This window comes from Delphinus delphis, chromosome 1 (genome assembly GCF_949987515.2).
Source record: "Delphinus delphis chromosome 1, mDelDel1.2, whole genome shotgun sequence".
NCBI lineage: Eukaryota > Metazoa > Chordata > Mammalia > Artiodactyla > Delphinidae > Delphinus > Delphinus delphis.
Window position 1 is genome coordinate 117,617,036 of NC_082683.1, and position 21,483 is coordinate 117,638,518.

At 40.7% G+C, this 21,483-nt stretch overlaps 1 protein-coding gene across 1 annotated transcript in view; it reads left to right on the top strand.

The window, feature by feature from the left end:
- The first annotated feature begins 10,757 nt into the window (after positions 1 to 10,757).
- Positions 10,758 to 21,483, top strand: part of HSD17B7 (hydroxysteroid 17-beta dehydrogenase 7) — a 32,962-nt gene continuing 22,236 nt past the window's right edge. Inside the window, exons 1-4 of the mRNA XM_060033349.1 lie at positions 10,758 to 10,907; positions 13,171 to 13,374; positions 16,523 to 16,615; positions 17,701 to 17,815. Coding sequence (XP_059889332.1) covers positions 10,873 to 10,907; positions 13,171 to 13,374; positions 16,523 to 16,615; positions 17,701 to 17,815 — 447 coding nt within the window. The 5' untranslated portion in view covers positions 10,758 to 10,872. The remainder of the gene's footprint in view (positions 10,908 to 13,170; positions 13,375 to 16,522; positions 16,616 to 17,700; positions 17,816 to 21,483) is intronic.

Here is a 21,483-nt window from a genome sequence, read left to right on the forward strand (position 1 = left end):
CCCGACACATATATACTTTTTTTACATTAAAGAACTAAAAAAGAAAAAAAAAAAAGCCTAGGGCAGAATAGGGCAGATAAAATCTAGTAAAGAATCTTACTTGATATACTAAAAAAGTTGGATAACAAAGGCTAGATAATTGAGGTAATTTATAAAGGTTAAATATGCTTGTGTTTATGAATGTGCAGATTCTACAATATGTTTTCCATGTCATCTTTTTAAAAAAAATGGTTTCAGAAAGAAAACACTTGAAGAGTAGTAATGTCTTAGGAAACGTGAGATTAGACTTAGGGAAAATACTTGGTAAGTGTGGAGAATCTGATGAAATGGTATTCAGTAACTAGTCACCAATGGTTTAATTTCCTAATTCGGCCTGTAGACATGTCCTGAACTCTGCATTTTCCTCTCCTGGCAAAGTAGATGTTAACATGCTTGAAAAAACCCACCTTCTTTGAATGGGTGTTTTGTTTGTTCATGGTCAGGGATCACGGTTGAGATCTATATGCATAGGAGATACAGAGGATGTACATAGGAAAGAATATCTACTGCAAGGCTATATGAACAGGAATCGTCATTTGCAAAACAAAAACAAAAAAAAGCCTCGTGCATGGAAATATTCTTGAATAGAGAATGGACACAGGGAAAGAGACCTGTGGAGGACAGGTAACAGATGTGATATTCATTTCTGTAGAGGGTCCTCCTCTTGTCTTGTTCAGACATTTTCAGGTGTGTGTTTTCATGACAGCCTGATTTTGAGTCGGTACAAACTGTTGTTTTTTGATATCTTGATCCTAGGCCTTTTGGTTTATCTTCTCCAAATTTTCCAACTCTTTTAATGGATGAATACCAAATGGAACCCAAGGGCTGGTGATTGAATTTCTCAGGCATAAATCTGAAGGCCATGCACAATAGGGAATAGATATGTTCTGAGCGCTCCCAAAGGGTTGACTGAGGACCAATGAGGGGAAGTTACAGGGAGATTGATTTCCACTCCTTACTAGGGAAAACATAACCAGAGGTAGAACATGCAAGGATGAATGGGCTGCCTCCAGAGATGGGGAGTCCTTTGTCACTGTCCTCTTGTCAATAGGGTTTCAAACATAAGTGGTTGTGGGAGATGATGTTTAATGTCCTTTTAACCCTAGGAGTCCCTTGAGAGGAGCAGGTTGAGCGTGGAGGAGTCATTCGCTGCTGTTGCTTGGTGTTCACACTCTTGCTTTGGAGATGGTATGACCAGCAGAAAAAGAAAGTTTGAGGTTCTGGCTTCAGAATCCATGGATACTGATAACACTGTCAAATAAGAGTCCCCTCAGAACAGATTCTGAGCTTTCACACTCCACAGATCCTCAGATTCAGTAGGAAACAGGGAAAGAGAACCCTCAATTCCCTCTGAGGAGAAACAAGAAAAGATCGCAATATAAGCTTCCCAAACTTAGAAGAAATAGACCTGACCCCTTGGGTCTGCTTCTGTTGCCTTCACCCAGCCCACCTTCTACACAGTCTCTCAGGAACTTGAGTGTTTCCCCCTGTCCAGCCTTCAGCGTTGCTCCAGGCCACAGCAGAAGCATAAATCCCCAATCCCCAAGGTTCATTTTGCGGGTCATCTTCCTTCCCCTAGAAAACACCCTTTCCCCATGGTTGTCTTGTGAGTCTGGTCTTCAGTGTCTCCCAGGACTAACTTTGGAGAGAACATCAGTTTGGGAGCTGTGACCCTATTTCTGCCTCAAGCCAAGTGTATCATCTTGGACAAGTCACTTTGCTTCTCTGGACTTTTGTTTCTTTATTGGAACAAGTTAGATGAGATGGTCTTGAAGTCTCTTCCAGTTCTGATACGTTCAATGCTCATTGGATAACTGGATCTACAATTGATGCAGACTCAGTTATCTGATCATCTCCTCTGAAGATCGTGGTCAGCAAAAGAGATCATGTAGGGAAGCCACTATAATAGTAGTAATAGTAACACCTGTCATTTGTTCAGTGCTTTAAAGTTTACCATGTAGTGTACCACATACATTATCTCATCTGATATATGCAGGACCAGACATGTTCTTTTATACTTGGGGCCTGCCACACTCTCTACATTCCCAAGATCAGTGTTAACTTCATGTATTATTCAGAGTTCTCCAGAGGAACAGAACTAACAGGCTATATATGTATATGGAATTGGGGGATTGGCTTACACAATTATGGAGGCTGAGAAGTCCCACAATCTGACATCTGCAATCTGGAGATCCAGGAAAGCTGCTGGTGCTGTAGTTCTGAGAACCAGAAGGCCAATGGTATAAGTCCCAGTTGAGGGCAGGAGAAGACTGATGTGTCAGCTCAAGCAGTCAGGCAGAGAGGGCAAACTCCCCCTTACTTTTTTCTTCTATTCAGGGCTTCATTGGTTTGGATGATGCCCACCCACATTGGAGAGGGCAATCTGCCTTACTCAATTCACCAACTCAAATGCTAATCTCATCCAGAAACACCCTCACAGAAACACCCAGAAATAATGTTTAATCTGAGTGCCACATGTCCCAGTCAAGTTGGCACGTTAATCATTCCATTTCAGTAGAATCATAGGGACTTGAAATCGGGGCCTGTAGCTTATTCTCCTTTATCCACGTACTTCTGGCAGGAGTACATCCAGACCAGGCCATGACTTCCTATGTGGCAAGAGGAAAGACATAATTTCCCCTTCCTTCGCCTTATATCTCTCCACTTACTTCTTTTTACAATTCTGCGTCAATACACTGCATTTCATGATCCCATAAAAAATCATATTTAAAATGAATTTAGTATGTCTGGATTTTTCTGGCCTTGAGTCATAGAGGTAATCTATTTCAAGCAGCTGGCAAATATGTATTGTCAGGTACAGTTATCTTTTTCTGAGTTGAGGAAGGCACCATTTTCTGGTGCTAAGGCTTTGGTACTACAGATACAGTTTTAACTTCTCCCTTAGTCAGACCCATCGAGTTTAGCAGCACAAATCTGAGAGACCCAACAGAGCGCAATGGCGAAGGCTTAGTATGTAGACTTTAAAGGTAGCTGGAATCCAAATTGGAAGAATGAAGCGAGGAACTATGTAGAAAAGGAGATAGGAAAAGGGATGAGAAACTGTGGGGCCTTGTTACCTTTCTAGGAAGTTATCCTCTTCATGATATATGTGAAATATTTTATGTCCAGATTGTGGTTTTGGGGTATTCAGATTTAAATGTATACTTTTGCTGGTGAATGTGCTAATAGCTAAGTCCAAATCTTGATGTGCTGTCCAGACACATACGTGCTCAGAAAAGATCTGGAGTAGAAAGAGGCCCCCGAGGGGGAAAAGTGGTTTTAATGCAATGGAAAGATCGCTTGCAAGTGTATAAGACTATATGACAAAGGGCATTGTATGGAAATGGAGCAAAGGATGAATAAATGAACGTGCATGTGACTGGACCAGGCACGTGGGAGTTAGAAAGAAGACTACATAATAAAGGATAATGGAGAGTGCGTGAGAAGGATGGGGGAGGTCAGTGCAGCAAGATAGACACAGGGGGTGCTGTTGAGAATCCATTCTGAAGCATGAAAGCAGATCTCTCTGAAGAGAGAGCCGAGAGAGGACAGAAAGTAAGTGTGTTGAAGATAAAAGATAGATGTATATGGAGAGAGAAGCAATTCTGGATGATAGAGATTATAAAAGTATTTATTTAAAAAATGAAAAGTCAGGTGCAGAGTATGACATGGAAGGGAGCTTTTCAGAGATTTAAGAAAAGGGCAGCCCAGCATGAACCTAAAAACACACAAGCAACCACCAGGGAATGACCTTTTCATCTCACAGGAAGTGGGAGAGGGAGGCAGTTTGAACACGTGTGTTCTAGACCACCTCAGGTCCTGGGGTTTAATGGTGGTGAGAAGAAATCAACTTTTTGTCTGAACAGGACATGGCTTTCCCAGTGCTGCTTTGGAAATGAAGACCAAGAGATGGGGAATTTATGTTAGCTCATGAGGCTTTGTGTTCCCTTCTTTGCTTCTGTGAATGAAATCCATTTTAAATAATGCTCATCACTGTTGTGCCTAGAAAGGCCACAGGGAAACATTGGTACAACAGGCTTAAGTTAAACTAGACTGAATCTTGTTTGATATCTGCACAAAGAGGTACATGCCGTGTTGGAACCATGTGTTTTTCTAGTCTCATCCAGACTTCCTACAAGAAAGCCATGATGTGGGGCTAAGCCGTATGTTTTGAGTAAAGGAGAACTGAAGAAGGGGAAAGAGATGAAGATGTTCCAAGGAAATAGTCTAAAACAGAATAGCATCTGTTTTGCCCAAATATACCCCAAAAATGAAGAAAATTACAGTTAAGGCTTAAATTACTCCCAGTATAGAGGTAGGAAGGCTTTGATCCTACATTGAGTTTATAGACCTGGAATTTGCCATCTTAGTCTTTTCAGTAAGACCTCTGACCTCTGGCAGTGCATATGGTAGGTTTCTGGAAGACACAGATCCAGATCTATGCTGGAATTTCCTTCTGAATTAAAATTTAACATTTTTATAGAAACAGATGAATGTCTTTTCCACTTGGTAAATGTCTTGGAATGCTAAATTGAGATGGAAAGAGACTGGAATGGTTAATGTTTATTGGATTTCTGGCATTTTGAGTTCTCTGCTACAATTAGCTACATTGCTTGGCTCAGACCATGGTGGGTAATTTGTTTAGTTGCTGTATCCTTTTTTTTTTTTTTCAATTTGTTATTTTGAAATGCTTTAAGACTCCCAAGAAAATAGTACAGAGTGGCCTTTCCCTAACACCAGGCTTTCCAATTGATAACATTTTACATAACCATAGTCCAGTTTCAAAACCAGAAAATTGACATTGGTATAATACTATTAACTAAACTACAGACCTTACTCAGAGTTCACCAGTTCTTCACATGTACACATTTCATTTCTGGATAGTTTTAACCCTTGCTGATTTGTAACCTGGTCTTCTTGGTTGCATCAGGAAAGACATTGTCTGGATACAATTCTATAAAATCCTAAAGAGAATATAACAAAATTAATCTGTTCCTTTATCAACAAGCAATATCCTACCTAGACTGTTTCCACATTTTCTGACTAGTTTGGCTGTTCAGCATCTGAAACATTCCAAGAACGGCTTAGAAAAATCAGGCAACACAAAGGACAGTAAGACCCACAGCTCACTAGCTAGGATAGAAGGAAATTAATTATAGGTGGTTTCTGCGGTTCCTACGAGTAGGATTTGTATGATGGCAAGGAGAGGACTTTAGAATAAATCAGAATTTTGGTCAAGAGCTAAGGTGGTACTTCCTTAATGGCACCAGGGAGAGCTTTTGGAAGGAATAGAGTACAAGGGTAGAGACCCCTAGTGAGTAGCAAAACACTATTCTCAGAAGAGTAGAGAAGTTTCATTTGCCTGAAAGTCTATTCTTAAATGGAATAGCAACCACATTGGACCAAATGAAATGCAAATACACCTGCAACCTGTAGGTTGCAGCTGTAGCCCAGAGGTTTGGAGGGGACAGGGGAGTTGAAACTCTGGTTTTTGTGGATTACAGCTTTGAGTTTTATGATGGCATGTTTAAGCTGCCCTGTTTAAGGGTCACAAGATTCTACGTGAGTTCACCTCTGTATACCCCATGTCCTGTAAAGATCCTAGCACATAGCGAGCACACCACAAATATTTGCCGAATGTTGTTTTTTGAATGAATAAAAGGTAGAAGCAGACACTTGTCATCCGGCATAACTGGGGTGAATTTAGGGAAAATTGCTTTGCTCTAATGTAGAGGGTTTATTTTCAAAGGAGGAAAGAGGAAAAAGTGCCCAGACTTGTACCTGTAAGTTACATCCTCCATTTCTAGGTTTACTGATGGTGAAATTGATCTATGGAAATGTCTTATCCTTTGAGGTAGTTAGACAGAAATGCAAGGTACTTCTCTCCATGGCACCCCATCAAGAGCAGGGAGCGACCCTGGCCCCAAACCCAGCTCTTTTGGAACAAGATTTTTAGTTTCTCTTGCAAACACCTTGTCAACAACTTCACGGGCCTGCAAAGGAGAAAGATGGGAGTCCCAAGCTAGCCCATGCTTACCCACATTCACAACTGCATGTAAAGGAATTTGCAAAGAGACTCAAGGGAAAGCCCAAAGGGATAGGTAATCACTTGCAGTGAAAAACTGTTTTCTTGAAAAGAGGTTTGGAAATAATTGAAAGTTGAGTGGATTCCTACAAACGCACCAAGAGTTTGTAATCTAGCCTATTCATTTTATGTCCTTTACTATTCATGATATCCTATTCTTCTACCCCGTTGTCTGGGAATTTTTTCTGAGGATTGACTTTCTGAAGCAATGTGGTGCACTCTTCCTATGAGGAGGAAACATCTGGGCTTTATTCTGCAGGCTTTGGAGGATGATGTGTCTTGTCAAGGGGTAAATAGCAAACTGATTTAATTTTTGCTTAAAACTATCTTAGTCATTCCAAAATAGAATGCATAAAAATTCTCTGTATTAGAAAAAGAAATGAGATATACCAATTGTATATTGTCTTTTCTTTATTTATTCTCTGTAAGTCTGTCAGATGATAAATTGTAAATAACGATGATTAAAGAAATATGCTACTGACGGATCCTTTTTTCTGTGAAAATAGCACTGTTTCTGGGTTTTATTACCCGTAACTCCTTACTCCCTTACATCCTTTTTGGAGAAGTGATGGGAGGTGGGGACACAGTTAAGGGGTGTATGTGGTGGGGATACCTGTTTGTTGAGGGTTATCCGACAGAGGGTTATTTACGTAGGCCTCGCATATATTAGTTGATTGTTTATTGGAAGAAAATTACTTTGGTCCCTGGCATATCCAAACATACTAGAGATTGGGATTTTATGTTTTCACATTGGTCCAGTTCCAGGGAATCTAGTCCAGAATTAGGGATCCTTTATTATTGTTGTTACAAAGTTGTCTTGTTTGATACACAGAAATCCCTTCTAAATCCAAATATCGTCTGTCTCAAGACTGCTCACGCATACAAAGAGCAACAAAAAACTATGAACAACCAGAATACAGACTCAGTCTTCATAATAGAGAGTAGGATGGAACCACCCAAAACAACATACGTCTTACCTGGTCCCTGAAGAATACATTTATACTTTTAATAATCTGAGTAATATGAACTTATTTTTTTTTCAGTGACAGCCATAGTAGGTAAGGGAATGGATATAAATTCCCAGAGAATAACCAGAGGACTCATGAATGTACACTCTGACCACCAGAGTGTCTGGTTTGATTCCAGGACTGAAGGCCAGGTGTTCAAGTATCTGTGTAGTGAGAGTGGGGTATTGGGGGTGAAGGAGAAAAAAAAATAAACAGGAACAGCAGAGATGCTCAAAGAGGTACAATTCTATTCTCAACAACTATTGCCTAAGTTTAAAGGTAGACATGAGTGATACATTTGCGTCCATACGTGATAAGCCATAGATACATATTATGCATATATCTGAAAATATAATTCGTTATTGAGGACGGAGATTACGTCTGCTCTTTTACATTTGAACTAACAACTTGAAGGGCACTGCATTTTTCAAGTGCTAAGAACTAGAAAACTGATATATCTCCATTTATAACTTTATACTCATTTGTATTTGAAAAAGTAATGTATACACTTATAACATCCTCTGGTCCTTGAGTCCTCCAGAACAATAGCTTCTTATGCATAAGCAACAGATGACCTTTTACTATCTAATGAAATGGGTAAAATCCCACTCAAAGTAGTTTTGAACCAGGCTGGTTGTATAGTGATTTGAAGAAAAAAAGAGATGAAAGATATCTACAAGAAAAGTCACATGACCCCACTGGCAGCTGTTCTTTTGCCCCTGTTTGCAAACCAGAGGGAAGTTAGTTCTGGAGAGAATTATAAGGGCCCAGAACAGAGCTCTGTTATGGAGGCTAAAGATAACTTTACTCATCTTTATCTACCTAAGAGCTATTTCAGGCACGATAAAAGAAATCAGAGATCAGTTTCAGGGTTTAGGGTAAAGGCAGATTTATTATATGAAGTAGCGAACAGACAGTCAAAGGTAAAGTGGCTACATTTACTCTTCCAATCATGGGGCCAAGGATTGGGATAAATGGGATCACTGTGCACCATGTTTCCTTCTGGTATTTCCAGGAAAATAGTCCATGAACAATACAAACTCAAGGTGACTAGTTTGAGATGATAAAAAAAATTACATTTACTTGTAAATAAAAATGCATTATGACTCTTACTGAGCAGTATCCTACATGTGATAAAATATTTTTAAAATACAAAATTAAATATCTGTCATCAACAGAGTTCTATTCTCCTTGTCTCTCTGGCACCTCTAGCAGTTCAGCCTGTCTTTCAAAGGTTGCAGAACCTTGAAAGTAGCAACTTTATTTGAAAGAAGGAAGAGGAGACCAAGGTCTCCTCACATGGCTTGGATGGACATCATGATGGAAGGAGAGACGGCTGGTCTTGCTCTGAAGTCTTCAGGCCTTCCCTTAAGTCACAGTCAGTCCTACACTGGTTGTCACCCTTAGATTGTGAAGGTGCTGCATCTTCACCTTATTTGTAGGAAAGAGTTTTTCATAGGATAGCCACACAACACTTGTGTCCCCTCTCTTATTCGTTTTACAAGTCATCTCAGAGCTCTAAGACACTCTAAAAGGAGACTTTGGGTCTAGATTCTAAAGTTTGGGGTGTACCGTCAGGCCTTATAAGATGGCCTCTCTCTTGCTCTCTGTACAGCCCTGCCCTACCTGGCCCTGCCTCACCCTTACCTTATGCACATGACTGCCTCCTTCTCCTAAGCACAAAGTTTAATTAGTAACTACCTCTATGATCAGCCCACCCCCCAGCTAACTATTGTTCTAGCCCGAGGACCAGAATGACTCCAGTATGTTTGATCATCAACAAGAAAATCTGGCCCTTGCAATGGTTGCTAAACCAAAGAACAAGACCTTCCAGCAGTCCCCCTGGCAACCAAGGAGCTCTTTTGATGTCAAATCCCCTATTACTGATAACCTTCTCCTCTACTGTGTAGCGAAGATTGCTGCCTTGTCCTGCCTGCTGTTGGCCATACACAGTGGGGTGTCACTCCAGGATCATTGCCTCTGACTTGTAAGGTTCCCTGTGCAATAAATCATTGATGTCTCTGTAGCTGACTTCTGGTTCTTTCTTTGGTCTAGGGACTGGGCAGTTGCAAGGATTGCAAGACTGCAGGGTGCAGCCCAACATGGGGTTAATTTTACCCCAAGACTTTGAGAAAATATTATTAAATTGTGGCCTCTTAGAATAATTGAAAGTGGGATTAAGGATAGTAGCTGTGTTTCACCCAAATAATAAAGAAGAATTGATAATTTAGGAATCAAATCTTTAATAATCACATTTATTCTTTCAGTCTAATTTTATTGGTATAGGATTTATCTCATACTTAACTGATACTAAATTAATCAAAACCTCTAGGGTATTCAAAAGCCAATATAAATGATCTCAGTCATATCTTTCAGAGATCATTGCTGTTTATAAATAACTAAAATTTTGAAAGAGGCTGTGAAATAAAGCGTGTTCCACAGAGTTTGATACATGATGCGCAGTATTCCTTAGTGTGGACCGGGACTGGTGATGGTCACATTGTTACCAGTCCACAATAATCCAGAAACCTAAAGTAATTTTTTTTTTTTTTTTTTTTTTTTTTTTTTTTTTTTTTTTGCGGTACGCGGTCCTCTCACTGCTGTGGCCTCTCCCGTTGCGGAGCACAGGCTCTGGACGTGCAGGCTCAGCGGCCATGGCTCACAGGCCCAGCCGCTCCGCGGCATGTGGGATCCTCCCGGACCAGGGCACAAACCCGTGTCCCCTGCATCGGCAGGCGGACTCCCAGCCACTGAGCCACCAGGGAAGCCCCTAAAGTAAGTTTTTACAGCAGTTTGGCAGAGTATCATCTGTTGAAGCTAATAAAAAAAATTGGGGCTTGTATGCCTTTTGCATTTTATTTCTTTTTTCTAGTAATTTATTTTTATTGTATATTACAAAAGTACCCATCTGGGATGGCTTTGAAAAACAAAGCGGGTCTTTTACCACAAAGAGTTTGAAACATAATGAAATAGGAGGTTACAGTACACGACCCATTGCGTCCTACGGAGTTCTGAGATTCTCTGGTTCCATACCATATTCCAAGTTTTGAAAATTGGTACTTCATGCTTGATTCTACGTAAAGTTCTTAATAAAACAAATGTTCATTTTCGCGAAGATGAGTCTTTTAGAGGAGGAGGAGTTCTGGGGCAGCTGGGCTGTTAAGTGGCACAGTGCCTGGATGGAAAACTAAGTAGATGATAGTCCCCAAACTTCAGTTCCTAGATTCAAACCTTTCCTCTAAAATGAGAAGCTCTGGTGCAAATATCCTGAGGTCTTCCTGCAGTGAAGCGCCAATCGGAGGCGCCAGGGTATCGACCCTGTGTATACCACGAAGCCCGTACCCTACCGCTCTGCTGGGAGCACAGCCCAAGCAAGACAAACGCCTTACGCCCCCGGCGCGCGCAGGGTCTGGGGCGGGACACCTGCTCCGCCGAGGGGCGGGGCGAGCAGGGTCAGGGGCGGGGAGAGCCCGGATTGGCTTGGGCCTTGGGCGACATGCGGCTCCGCCCCTCGGCCTATCTCACTCCATCCCCGCCCCCGCGCCGCGAGCGGAAGGCGGGCTGCGATGGAGGAGGGACCCAGCGCGAAGTAGATGACGCAAAGGGAGGCGGGGCCCCGCCGGGCCCTGATTGAAGGGCTGGGGGCGCGGCCGGGGCGGGGATACGGGTCAAAGTATAATACTTGTGAGAAGCCTTGCGCGGTACCTGCTTCCTGGGTGCGTGGTGATAGGGTGCGCGGCCATGCGGAAAGTGGTTTTGATCACCGGGGCGAGCAGGTGAGGGCTCCATCGCGATACTGGCGGCGGCGGCGGGGTGGAGTGGGGGGGCGGTCCGAGGGAGCAGGAAGTACCGGACCAGGAGGACCTGCCGCAGACCGACCCTGGGAGCTCCCGTCGCTGACCCTGCCTCGGTGGGGACTATGGCCGAGACCCTGGCCCGCTCTTCCCTGGGTCCCCCACTGCGCGAGGTACCGGACTTGTCGGCCCAGTGAGGGGCTCAGTAACTGGTGCTTTGAATTAAACATGACAGCGGAAAGAAAACTAGAGCGCCACTAAGAGATGAGTCTCTCAATGACGATACTGTCTGTATCCAGGGAAAGGGCGCTTCCCACGCAGACCTCGCCTCCTTCCCGTCTTTGACTTTCTCATCACTGGTAATTTAATCGTGACCAGGTTGCCATATTTTGTACTCCAGCTGTTTTTTTTGTGCTAGGCTTCTGGCCCTAGGTAAATTTCAGCGTCCATGAGCGTTAGAACACTGGGGGGGAAAATCTCATTCCATGTAACACCGTGCTAGACCCCTAGTATATATACTCTTCAGAAACTCAGAGAAAAGCAACTTTTTCCTGTTAAGGCATGAAAGGAGTGCAAATAACCATACTGCCAATGAGTAATTACTCCAGGGTTGGGCATTTGGATTCAGCCTCTTCTAGTGCCTGTTTTACTTCTCATTTGCTATTAAGTGAACAGTGTGTGGAGGATGAAAGTAACGAAACCATTTTTCTAATTGTTGCATTTAGAGTTTTGGGGGGATTAAGACTGAGGATATGTTAAATGTCATTTAAAATTAGTTCACTTTCAGTTATCTGGCCATGTCCATGTTGACTAAGCCAAACCTGGCAGGTGTCTGTAATGGGCAGAATTTTAGCGTGCCCTCACCTGAGTAACTTTAACAACTGGTTCGGTGCTTCCTATGTGGAAGTTGCTTAAATAAGTCAGACTTGATTTTGTGTGTTTGTTTCTTTTACAAATATTGTGATACGTGCAGTTGTATATTTGTAGTAAAGGCCTATTCTCAAGTGGGGATGAATAAACATAGCTATATTTGATGCTCAGGTTACTGATGGTACTAGGCTTTTTGCCTGGAATCAGCTTAAGTCTTGGAAGAAAACCCATTTACCCAGGTTTTCATTGTTATCAGCCAACCTGGTCTGAATGCTGTCCCCATTATGTGGTTTCACAATGCTCTTTCTGAAGGAGGTCATTTATCTTTGACACTTGTACTCATCCCTGCTTCTCTCTCCTGGTACCCATCTTATATGTCCCATTCCTATCTTCTACTTAATCATGTTGAGTTCTTTCTCTTCCTGTTGGTTATTCAATCATAGCAGTTGAGAGGGACTTGTATCTCCTGCCATGTTACTTATACCTTTTCCTTGAAAGATTCATCCATTCCTTATCAGGAATTTCTGGTGCTCCTGCTACTGGCCATGATACCAACAGATAGTAGAGCCCTTGCCCTCGAGGAACTTAGCGGAGTAAAACATGCACACCGGAAAACACTAATAAGATGTTCTTTTCCACATTTGCTGGTGATGTACTGAATCACTTTCATGAGTGTCATAATCAGTGTAAAGTGAAAACCACTGGCAGGATAAACTCTGTCTTAAAAGAAATGCTAAAGGAGAACTCTGATTTGCAGTCGAGTTATTTGGGTCATCGAGCTTTTGCAGAATGAAAGAGACACAAACGGGACAGCGTCCTGAGCCAGTGACTATTAGAGTTGGAGGGTTCCCCCTTCTTTACATAATTTTTTTTTCTTTTACATTTTTTTATTGCAACATTATTATTTTTTTTATTGCTTTACAATGGTGTGTTAGTTTCTGCTTTACAACAAAATGAATCAGTTATACATATACATATGTTCCCATATCTCTTCCCTCTTGCATCTCCCTCGCTCCCACCCTCCCTATCCCACCCCTCTAGGTGGTCACAAAGCACCGAGCTGATCTCCCTGTGCTATGCGGCTGCTTCCCACTAGCTATCTACCATACGTTTGGTAGTGTATATATGTCCCAAAATGTTCATTGCAGCGCTATTTACAATAGCCCGGAGATGGAAACAACCTAAGTGTCCATAATCGGATGAATGGATAAAGAAGATGTGGCACATATATACATAATTTTTGAATTCTTTCTGTCTACCTGGGCTCCTGGTTGGGGCTCAAGCTGACAAAATCAGTCTTCTGAGCCAGGGAGAAATGCTTCTATTTGGCACCATCTCATTGAATGCATATCCTGTATCTGAATTGTCCTTTCAGTGGCGTTGGCCTAGCCCTCTGCAGGCGGTTGCTGGAGGAAGACCATGAGCTTCACCTGTGCTTGGCGTGCAGGAACATGAGCAAAGCGGAAGCCGTCCGCACTGCTCTGCTGGCCTCCCACCCCACCGCCGAGGTCTCCACCGTGCAGGTGGATGTCAGCAGCCTGCCGTCAGTGTTCCAGGCCTCCAAGGAGCTCAAGCAAAGGTATGCCTCTTGTGGATGGCTTTTCTCTCATGTGATCGTGCAACACAACAGCTAATAGAATAAGAAAGGATAGGAAAACCTAAAAAAGAAATAGGTGCAGTATAAAAAGAAGTTACGCTGAGGAAATCTGTATAGAGTGACCCGTTATTGCCTTGCCTCAGTACCAAAATTTCATTCTCAGTCAAAATCATGACCATTCCATGAAGATTAATTTATCAGTGTATTTTGACATGTGGTCAGTTGTGAAGCTTTATGTTAGTGTAAGTCCTTTGATGTTTGAATGCATTTTTTGCATCTTTCCTTCACATAAGAACTTCATTAAGTGGTAGGGCAGGTACTGCCAAGTGAAGAAACTTCCCCAGGCCACTAAAAATTTGTTCATACCTGGACAGTAATTGGCATGTAATAAACATTTGATAAATATTTAGTATATGAAGGGATAGAGTCCTTGGATGTATAAATTCCCAGAAAGTGTGTACAATAAATTGCATATGGGTGCACAGTGCATTTTTCTGGAGAGAGAGGGCATGCTTTTTATTAAATTCTAAGAGGAATTTATGATCAAAAAGTCAAGAACCCTGCACTAGTCCATGCTGAGTCCTAGCAATATCTGGAATAATTAAATTTAATCAGTCATTTAATTTAAACAATAAATTATTAATTATATTTTTGTAATTGAGGCCCTTACAAAGCAAGAGCTGCTTTATTTCCTTGGACAATAAAATGAACTTCAGTATACATAAGGAAGACCTTCTTGGTTAAAGCGTTGGCTGAAGAATAATAGTTTGCTTTTGTTTTGTTTTTGTTTTGCGGTACGGGGGCCTCTCACTATTGTGGCCTCTCCTGTTGCGGAGCACAGGCTCCGGACGCACAGGCTCAGCGGCCATGGCTCACGGGCCCAGCCGCTCCGCGGCATGTGGGATCTTCCCGGACCGGGGCACGAACCCGTGTCCCCTGCATCGGCAGGCGGACTCTCAACCACTGCGCCACCAGGGAAGTTTGCAATAGTTTGCATTTTGTATATGTTTATTGATAGCAATTTGCATTACCCTGTTCCACATGTACAAGTTACAAAGTGAAACTGGTTTTCTTCGGCACAGTTTTCCCTGCAGCCTTAGCCCTTTGTAAATGAGGGTTTGCTCTCCTCTACTGCTGAGCTCCTAGAATTTTCTGTCACACTGTCTTTCTAAAAACTGAGCTTTTCTAGGTTTCACATCTACTTTTCCATAACTTGTCTCCAAGTCTGTGAAACTATACAGTCAGTGTCCTTGCTGATTTAAAACCTTCAAGTCGGGAGAGCAGTTATGAGTTTCAAGTCGTGTTTGCAGGCTTTCTGTCCCCAAACCTTCTCAGCCAGTTGGCTCTCTCATCCTGTTTTGTATAGGTTTAGTTATTGCCTTGTTTAGCAGAATAGAACCTTCATCCTCAGTTAGTCGTAGCCCATTTCAGTACAGTTTTGAGATTTCATGTTGCAACATTCATAGTACTGACTATTCTCAACTGCCTTCAAAGGCTCAGGATAGGTTATCACAGTTTTAGTAATTTAGTATTTAGTAAGATATTTAGTAATTCGACCCAAACATAAGGGGGGAGGCTGTGGGGAAGAAGGTAGCACTAAGATGGTGAGTTGTCCCAGCTGCCTGTCAGCATTTAAGTGCAGCGTTGATGTATTTATTTAATCCTCAAAACAGCTCTCTTTGAGGTGGGTGGTATTATCCGAATTTAGGAAATGATGGTTGTAGTGATACTGACAAATTTGGGAATATGTGACAGTGTCCAGATAGATCTCTTGCTTATACGAAGGATGTCTTGCCCTTCATGGCCCAAATGGATATCTTCGACTGTGGACCTAAATTTAGAGGCTAAGAGAGCTTGAGAAGGGCCCTTTCCAGTTGGCTGAAGCAGCACCGTTCCTGATGCTGGTCTTTCCACCTGTGATACTCTGTTCTATTAGATTTGTGCCGCTGAAAACTGATAAGGAATAGTGGTTCCGTTTTATCCAGAATAGAACACTTGTGTCAGTCATTTAAGCTTTCAAGGGTACTATGCCGTTTAACAGCAGCCAGACCTGAATTTGGAAATTTGCCATTTCCACTCTTTGCTACACATTCCCTCTCCGTTCCCAGCGAGATTTGTTAGTATACTTAGGTGAAAGTTTGCAAGTTAGATAATGGAACAACTAGCAATAGCTGGACCCATACTGTCTCTGTGGCTCGTACATGGATAACCTGATGGTATCAGTATGAGCAGTTTAAACAGTCAGTTTATAATTAGAGCCATGCAGCTGTTGATTACTTATAGGATGATCAGGAAATGTCGTGTGTGGTGTGTATTGGTAACCATGTATGATCCTGAGGTACCAGCTTTAGTAGCTGTGGCCCGTGTTGTCCTGGGTTATACGGAGGACAGGGAGACAGTGTGGTGCACAGAATTCTAGGCGACATTTTGAATATTCATAGTGTCTGTAAGTGTAATGAGCACGGGCTCTACTTACCTTGAATCTAGTTCAAAAAGAATACACTTAGATCAAGGTTTACGTTGGTGAAAAAGGCTTCGCAAGTCAGCATTTCACACGTGTCCTGGAGGGAGCCTATCGGAAGCACCTTACCCCCATTCAGCTTCTATAATCTCATTGTATTCTTGTGAGCTTTCATCATTTTATGACACAGAGCACCTGGCCATGAACAAGGGGAGGTTTCCACATGGATCTAATGCTCTAGTGGATATCTTGGCGTTCAGATTCCAGCACTGATGGATCAGATTACATAGATTTCACTTGTCAATGAGGGAAGATGTGAATTAAAAAAAAATGCAAAAAACTTTCTAAGACCAGAAGGAGAATGGGTTTAATAGAAAGTTGTTTCAGTGCCTTGTTGGGAGGACTAAGCTGGAAGGGGCATTGATCAGAGAAGATTGGACTTCAAAGCCCGTTATAGCTCTCCAAATTCTGTTTGAAGCCACCATCAAAAAAAAGAATACTCAAATATTTACCATGGCTAAAGAAAAACTGTTGAGAATGTAATACTGATGCTTTAGCTTGCTATGGCCATCTTTTTGGTTCAGAAAGTACTTTCTGTCCTTCATAGGCCTTCTTTATTCTAGTTGCTCAAAGAGATAACTAACGATCTTTTCTTGGTTTTACTTGCAGGTTTCAGAGATTTGACTATGTATATCTGAATGCTGGGATCATGCCTAATCCACAGCTAAATATCAAAGCACTTTTCTGTGGCCTCTTTTCAAGGTAATTTCCGTCTTCTAGGTGAACTGATTAGAAGGAAGGTGTTTATTACTTTGCCTAGTTTTGCCCTCAGTAGGATAACTTGAGATGAGGGGGTGTTGAGAAGGATGAAGACAGAAAGGGCGTGTTGCAGCCATGTCATGAAAGAAGGTTTCATCTTTGTGAGGAACGTTGCAAGTCATGATTCTTATTGTGTTCTTGGTCCCCAGGACATTCTGAGTGGTTGGACGTTTTGGCAGGTCAATTTTGGTCTGCCTGACTGTGTCTGTTAGCAAGAACATTTCAGAACTAGGCAGAATTGTCAGTGAGACTCTAATACCCAGGAAGGCAACTTGAGAAGCAATTTCTCAGCTGTATGCCAGGTGCCCTGACCAGTAGGCTGGGGAAATGTACAGACCTAAATACCTTCCTGGGAGATTCTCTATATGCACTATTAGAGTGGCTTCCAAAAATGTTTAACCACAACCTACAGTAAGAAATAAATCTTATTTTGTGACCCAGGGTACTTATTCATAAACAGATATTACTCTCACTGCATGCTATTTCCTATACTGCTACTTATGTTTTACTTCTCTGCCATTAAACAGAGCCCTACACACAAAATTCCACGCTGGTCTTGACCTACGACATAGATCTCACAGCAAATCAATTAGTATATTCGATGCTTCAAGAATTCCTGATAATAAAACAGCCTGTTTAACTTTGTTCAGCAGTTAAAAGTCAGTGTTCAGGGGATGACTTTTTCTTCTTGGCGTAGCTATTATTTCCCCAGGGCAGCTGACTTGTAACCTGGTTTGGAAAGAGGTGACGAGAGTTTTTGCAGCAGGTTTTTGAGAGACTCAGGTTCCTATTGGTAGTATGAGCTATAACTGTGTAAGTCCTTCTGTGAATTGGGGCAAGAAAGCATTTTTGCATTTGATTTAGTACTCATGATAACCCACTCTGAGAAATAGGTATTTTTGTTCCTGTTATTACAGAATCAAGGAAAATGTAGTTTTAGGGTGGGGGAAGGCAGGAGGGGGTGTCTGTTTAGTATCTTCAGTTAAAAAAGCTTTAAAAAGTCATGCAATTGTCTTCTACTGTTTCAGAAAAGCGATTCATATATTCTCTACAGCTGAAGGAGTGCTGACCCAGAGTGAAAAGATTACTGCCGATGGCCTCCAGGAGGTGTTTGCAACCAATGTCTTTGGCCACTTTATCCTGGTAAAAAGGCTTTGGGCTTAATAAGCCAACACTTAGTACTGTGATCCTAAACACTTGCATAGATAGATCACAGTGCTGTTTCGTTAAGCTCATTAGTTTATGGCTAGCATTAAATCTTTGCGTGTTTAAATAGGGTGATCACTCTACTCTTTGAAGACATTGCTTAAAGCAGCCTACTGGTATATTTTTTCTTTTGACATCAGCTTTAGAGATCGGAGAGAAAGTAAGGTATAAACACACAAGCACCTTCAGAAACAATGTACAGAACTGAGTAAGTGCACCAGTACTGTTCTAAATGGTCTTTGAAACTGGGCTTTGCATCAGATAGGATGGGGTGACAGGGAAGCCATTATTAAACATTACTTCATGGTTAATCTTTTACTATCTTGATTTGAGATTTTTTTTTAAGCATCCAGTCTGGTGTGCCACAATTTCAGGCAACTATAAAGTTAAGCAAGGGATGTGCAACTTGTCTAGGTTGTTCTGTGCTTTTTCCTCAGGTTTAGTCTCATAGGACAGCTTTAATATCTAGATTAAGTAATGGCCAGATATGTTGCCAGTTGCTTTTAATTCCTTGGTGCGAGAAGAACTCCTTCTAATGTTGGGTTTGCTTGCGTAGAACTTGTATCTCTGACACTTTTATATTCATGATCACTTTTTTCACCTTAAACCTAATTTCCCTCAAAATTGGACCTCCTTGAGGACTAGCCTGTATATACATAATTTAAGATATACATAAACATTGGAATATTGTGAAACCACTAAAAGAAATCCGATAAATATTTTGCACTTACATGGGATAGCCTCTAGTATTTCATTATTGAGAAGAAATAGCAGGTTGTAATTTGTATAGTGTGATCTCATTTGTGTAAACAAACAAAAATATATATCTTTACACATTGTATATACATGTATATACTATTTCTAGAATGATACAGATGAAATTGGGAACAGTGGATACCTTTGAACTGGGGTGCTAGAGCATCAGGGATGAGTGGGAGATTCATGTTTCATTCTAGATCCTTTAGAATGAAACATGAATCTTAAAAAAAATATGTGGTATTACCTTTTCAATGACAAAAGTTAAAATATAGTTCAGGCTGGGATTGAATTCTTATATGGTCATGTTTTATAGCTCTACAGGGATTCATTATCTAATATTTCCTTTATCTTTTCATAATCCTCTCCTCTTTGCTCTCTTTTCAAATTATTAAATTAATTGGCAGTGGTAGAGGGTAAGTTAATTGTTGCTGTTAATAGTCTGTTAATTTTTTGATGAATCTATTGTTTAAAAAATTAAGTTGTTAAGGATATCTAGTATTGGGGTAATCCAGGTTGGGGGAATGGCAGAGGAGAGTTGTGGCCAAAGGCACAGTTATTACAGATGTCCTTGTGACATGACTTATCTTTGTGTATCCTTATATAGGTAGGCCTATCAGCAGGGGTTTTGGGATTGATTTATCAAATAAAATGATAGGAAGGTTGATGATGCCTTCCACTCTCTCCAAATTAGTTTTAGGAATCTTACAACTTTTTATGGATCACAAACTTGGATTCTATGTCCAGATGTAAATGCATTATATAAATGGATCCATCCCCAGTTTGATTATAAATGACCAAACTTTTAGGGCTGTTAAAAGAGTAGAGAGAATTTCTGTAAAGTTCCAGGCACAGTGCAATATTACAGTTGTGGAACCAGGTAACTGATTTAATCTCATGTTCGTGAGTTCTCTTGATTGTGTTTGATGTAAATGTTCATTGCACATCTGGAAGATTTCCTAGATTTTTCTTTAATAAAACTTCAGTTTTAGGATAATCTTAGATTTATAGAATTATTGCAAAGAGAGTTCCTGCATACACTATGCCCAGTTTCCTCTATTATTGACATCTTACATTAGTATGGTAGATTTGTCACAATTAGTGAACCAATATTGATACATTACTATTAATGAAAGTCCATACCTTATTCAGAACTCTTAATTTTGTGTGATGTCCCTTTTCAGTTTTAGCACCCCTTCTAGGATACCACATTACATTTAATAGTCAAATCTCCTTAGGCTCTTCTTGGTTGTGATAGTTTCTCACACTTTCCTTGTTTTTGAAGACCTTGACAGTTTTGGGATTACTGCTCAGGTATTTGTACATGGTCCCTTGATTGGGATTTGTCTGTTTTCCTCATGGTTAGATTTGAGAAAATGTGTTTTTAGGAAGAAGACCACAGAGATGGAGTGCCATTCTCATCACATCCAATCAATATGTTTTATCAGTATTGATGTTCTTTTTTTTTTTAAACATCTTTATTGGAGTATAATTGCTTTACAATGGTGTGTTAGTTTCTACTTTATAACAAAGTGAATCAATTATACATATGTTCCCATATCTCCTCCCTCTTGCGTCTCCCTCCCTCCCACCCTCCCTATATCACACCCCTCTAGGTGGTCACAAAGCACGGAGCTGATCTCCCTGTGCTATGCGGCTGCTTCCCACTAGCTATCTATTTTACATTTGGTAGTGTATATATGTCAGTGCTACTTTCTCACTTCATCCCAGCTTACCCTTCCCCCTCCCCATATCCTCAAGTCCATTCTCTATGTCTGTGTCTTTATTCCTGTCCTGCCCTTAGGTTCATCAGAACCTTTTTTTTTTTTTAGATTCCATATATATGTGTTAGCATATGGTATTTGTTTTTCTCTTTCTGACTTACTTCACTCTGTATGACAGACTCTAGGTATATTGATGTTCTTTTTGATCCCCTGACTTGAATCAGTGTTTGTCAGGTTTTTCCACTATTAAGTTACTTGTTTCTTTCTCCCTTTACATACTGTACTCTTTGGAAGAGTTACTATGTGTAGCCCACACTTAAGGGGTTGTGCTTGACCTCCTTAAGAGTAGAGTAGTTATTGCAAGTAGCTCTCTGCAAGGGAGATTTGTCTATTTTCCTCCACTTAAATCTTTTTCCAATCACTTATTTATTGGCCTATTATTCCTCAGTAAAACTGAAAAAAATCATTTGTTATATCCATGCAGATTCATGGATATATATTTTTCTCCTTTGTATTATAAATACTACTTTATTTTCTTGCTCAAATTATTTTAGTTTGGGCCATTGGGAGTTCTTTCAGTTGGAACCTCTATATCTTTTTAAAAAATTTATTTATTTATTAAAAATTTTATTGAAGTACAATTGATTTAGAATGTTGTGTTAGTTTCAGGTGTACAGCAAAGTGATTCAGTTATACGTACATGTATGTGTGTGTGTATATATATATACACACACACACACACACATATCTTTTTTTTTCAGATTCTTTTCCCATATAGATTATTACAAAATATTGAGTATAGTTCTCTGTGCTATACTTGTTGGTTATCTATTTTTTATATGGTAGTGTGTATATGTTATTCCCAAATTCCTAATCTATCCCTCCCCCCCAACCTTTCCTCTTTGGTAACCATAAGTTTGTTTTCTGTGTCTGTTTCATAAATAAGTTCATTTGTATCATTTTTTTAGATTTCACATATAAGTGATGTCATATGATATTTGTCTTTCTCTGACTTACTTCACTTAGTATGATAGGTCCATCCATGTTGCTGCAAATGGTATTATTCCATTCTTTTTTATGACTGAGTAATATTCCATTGTGGCATATATATATATATATATATAT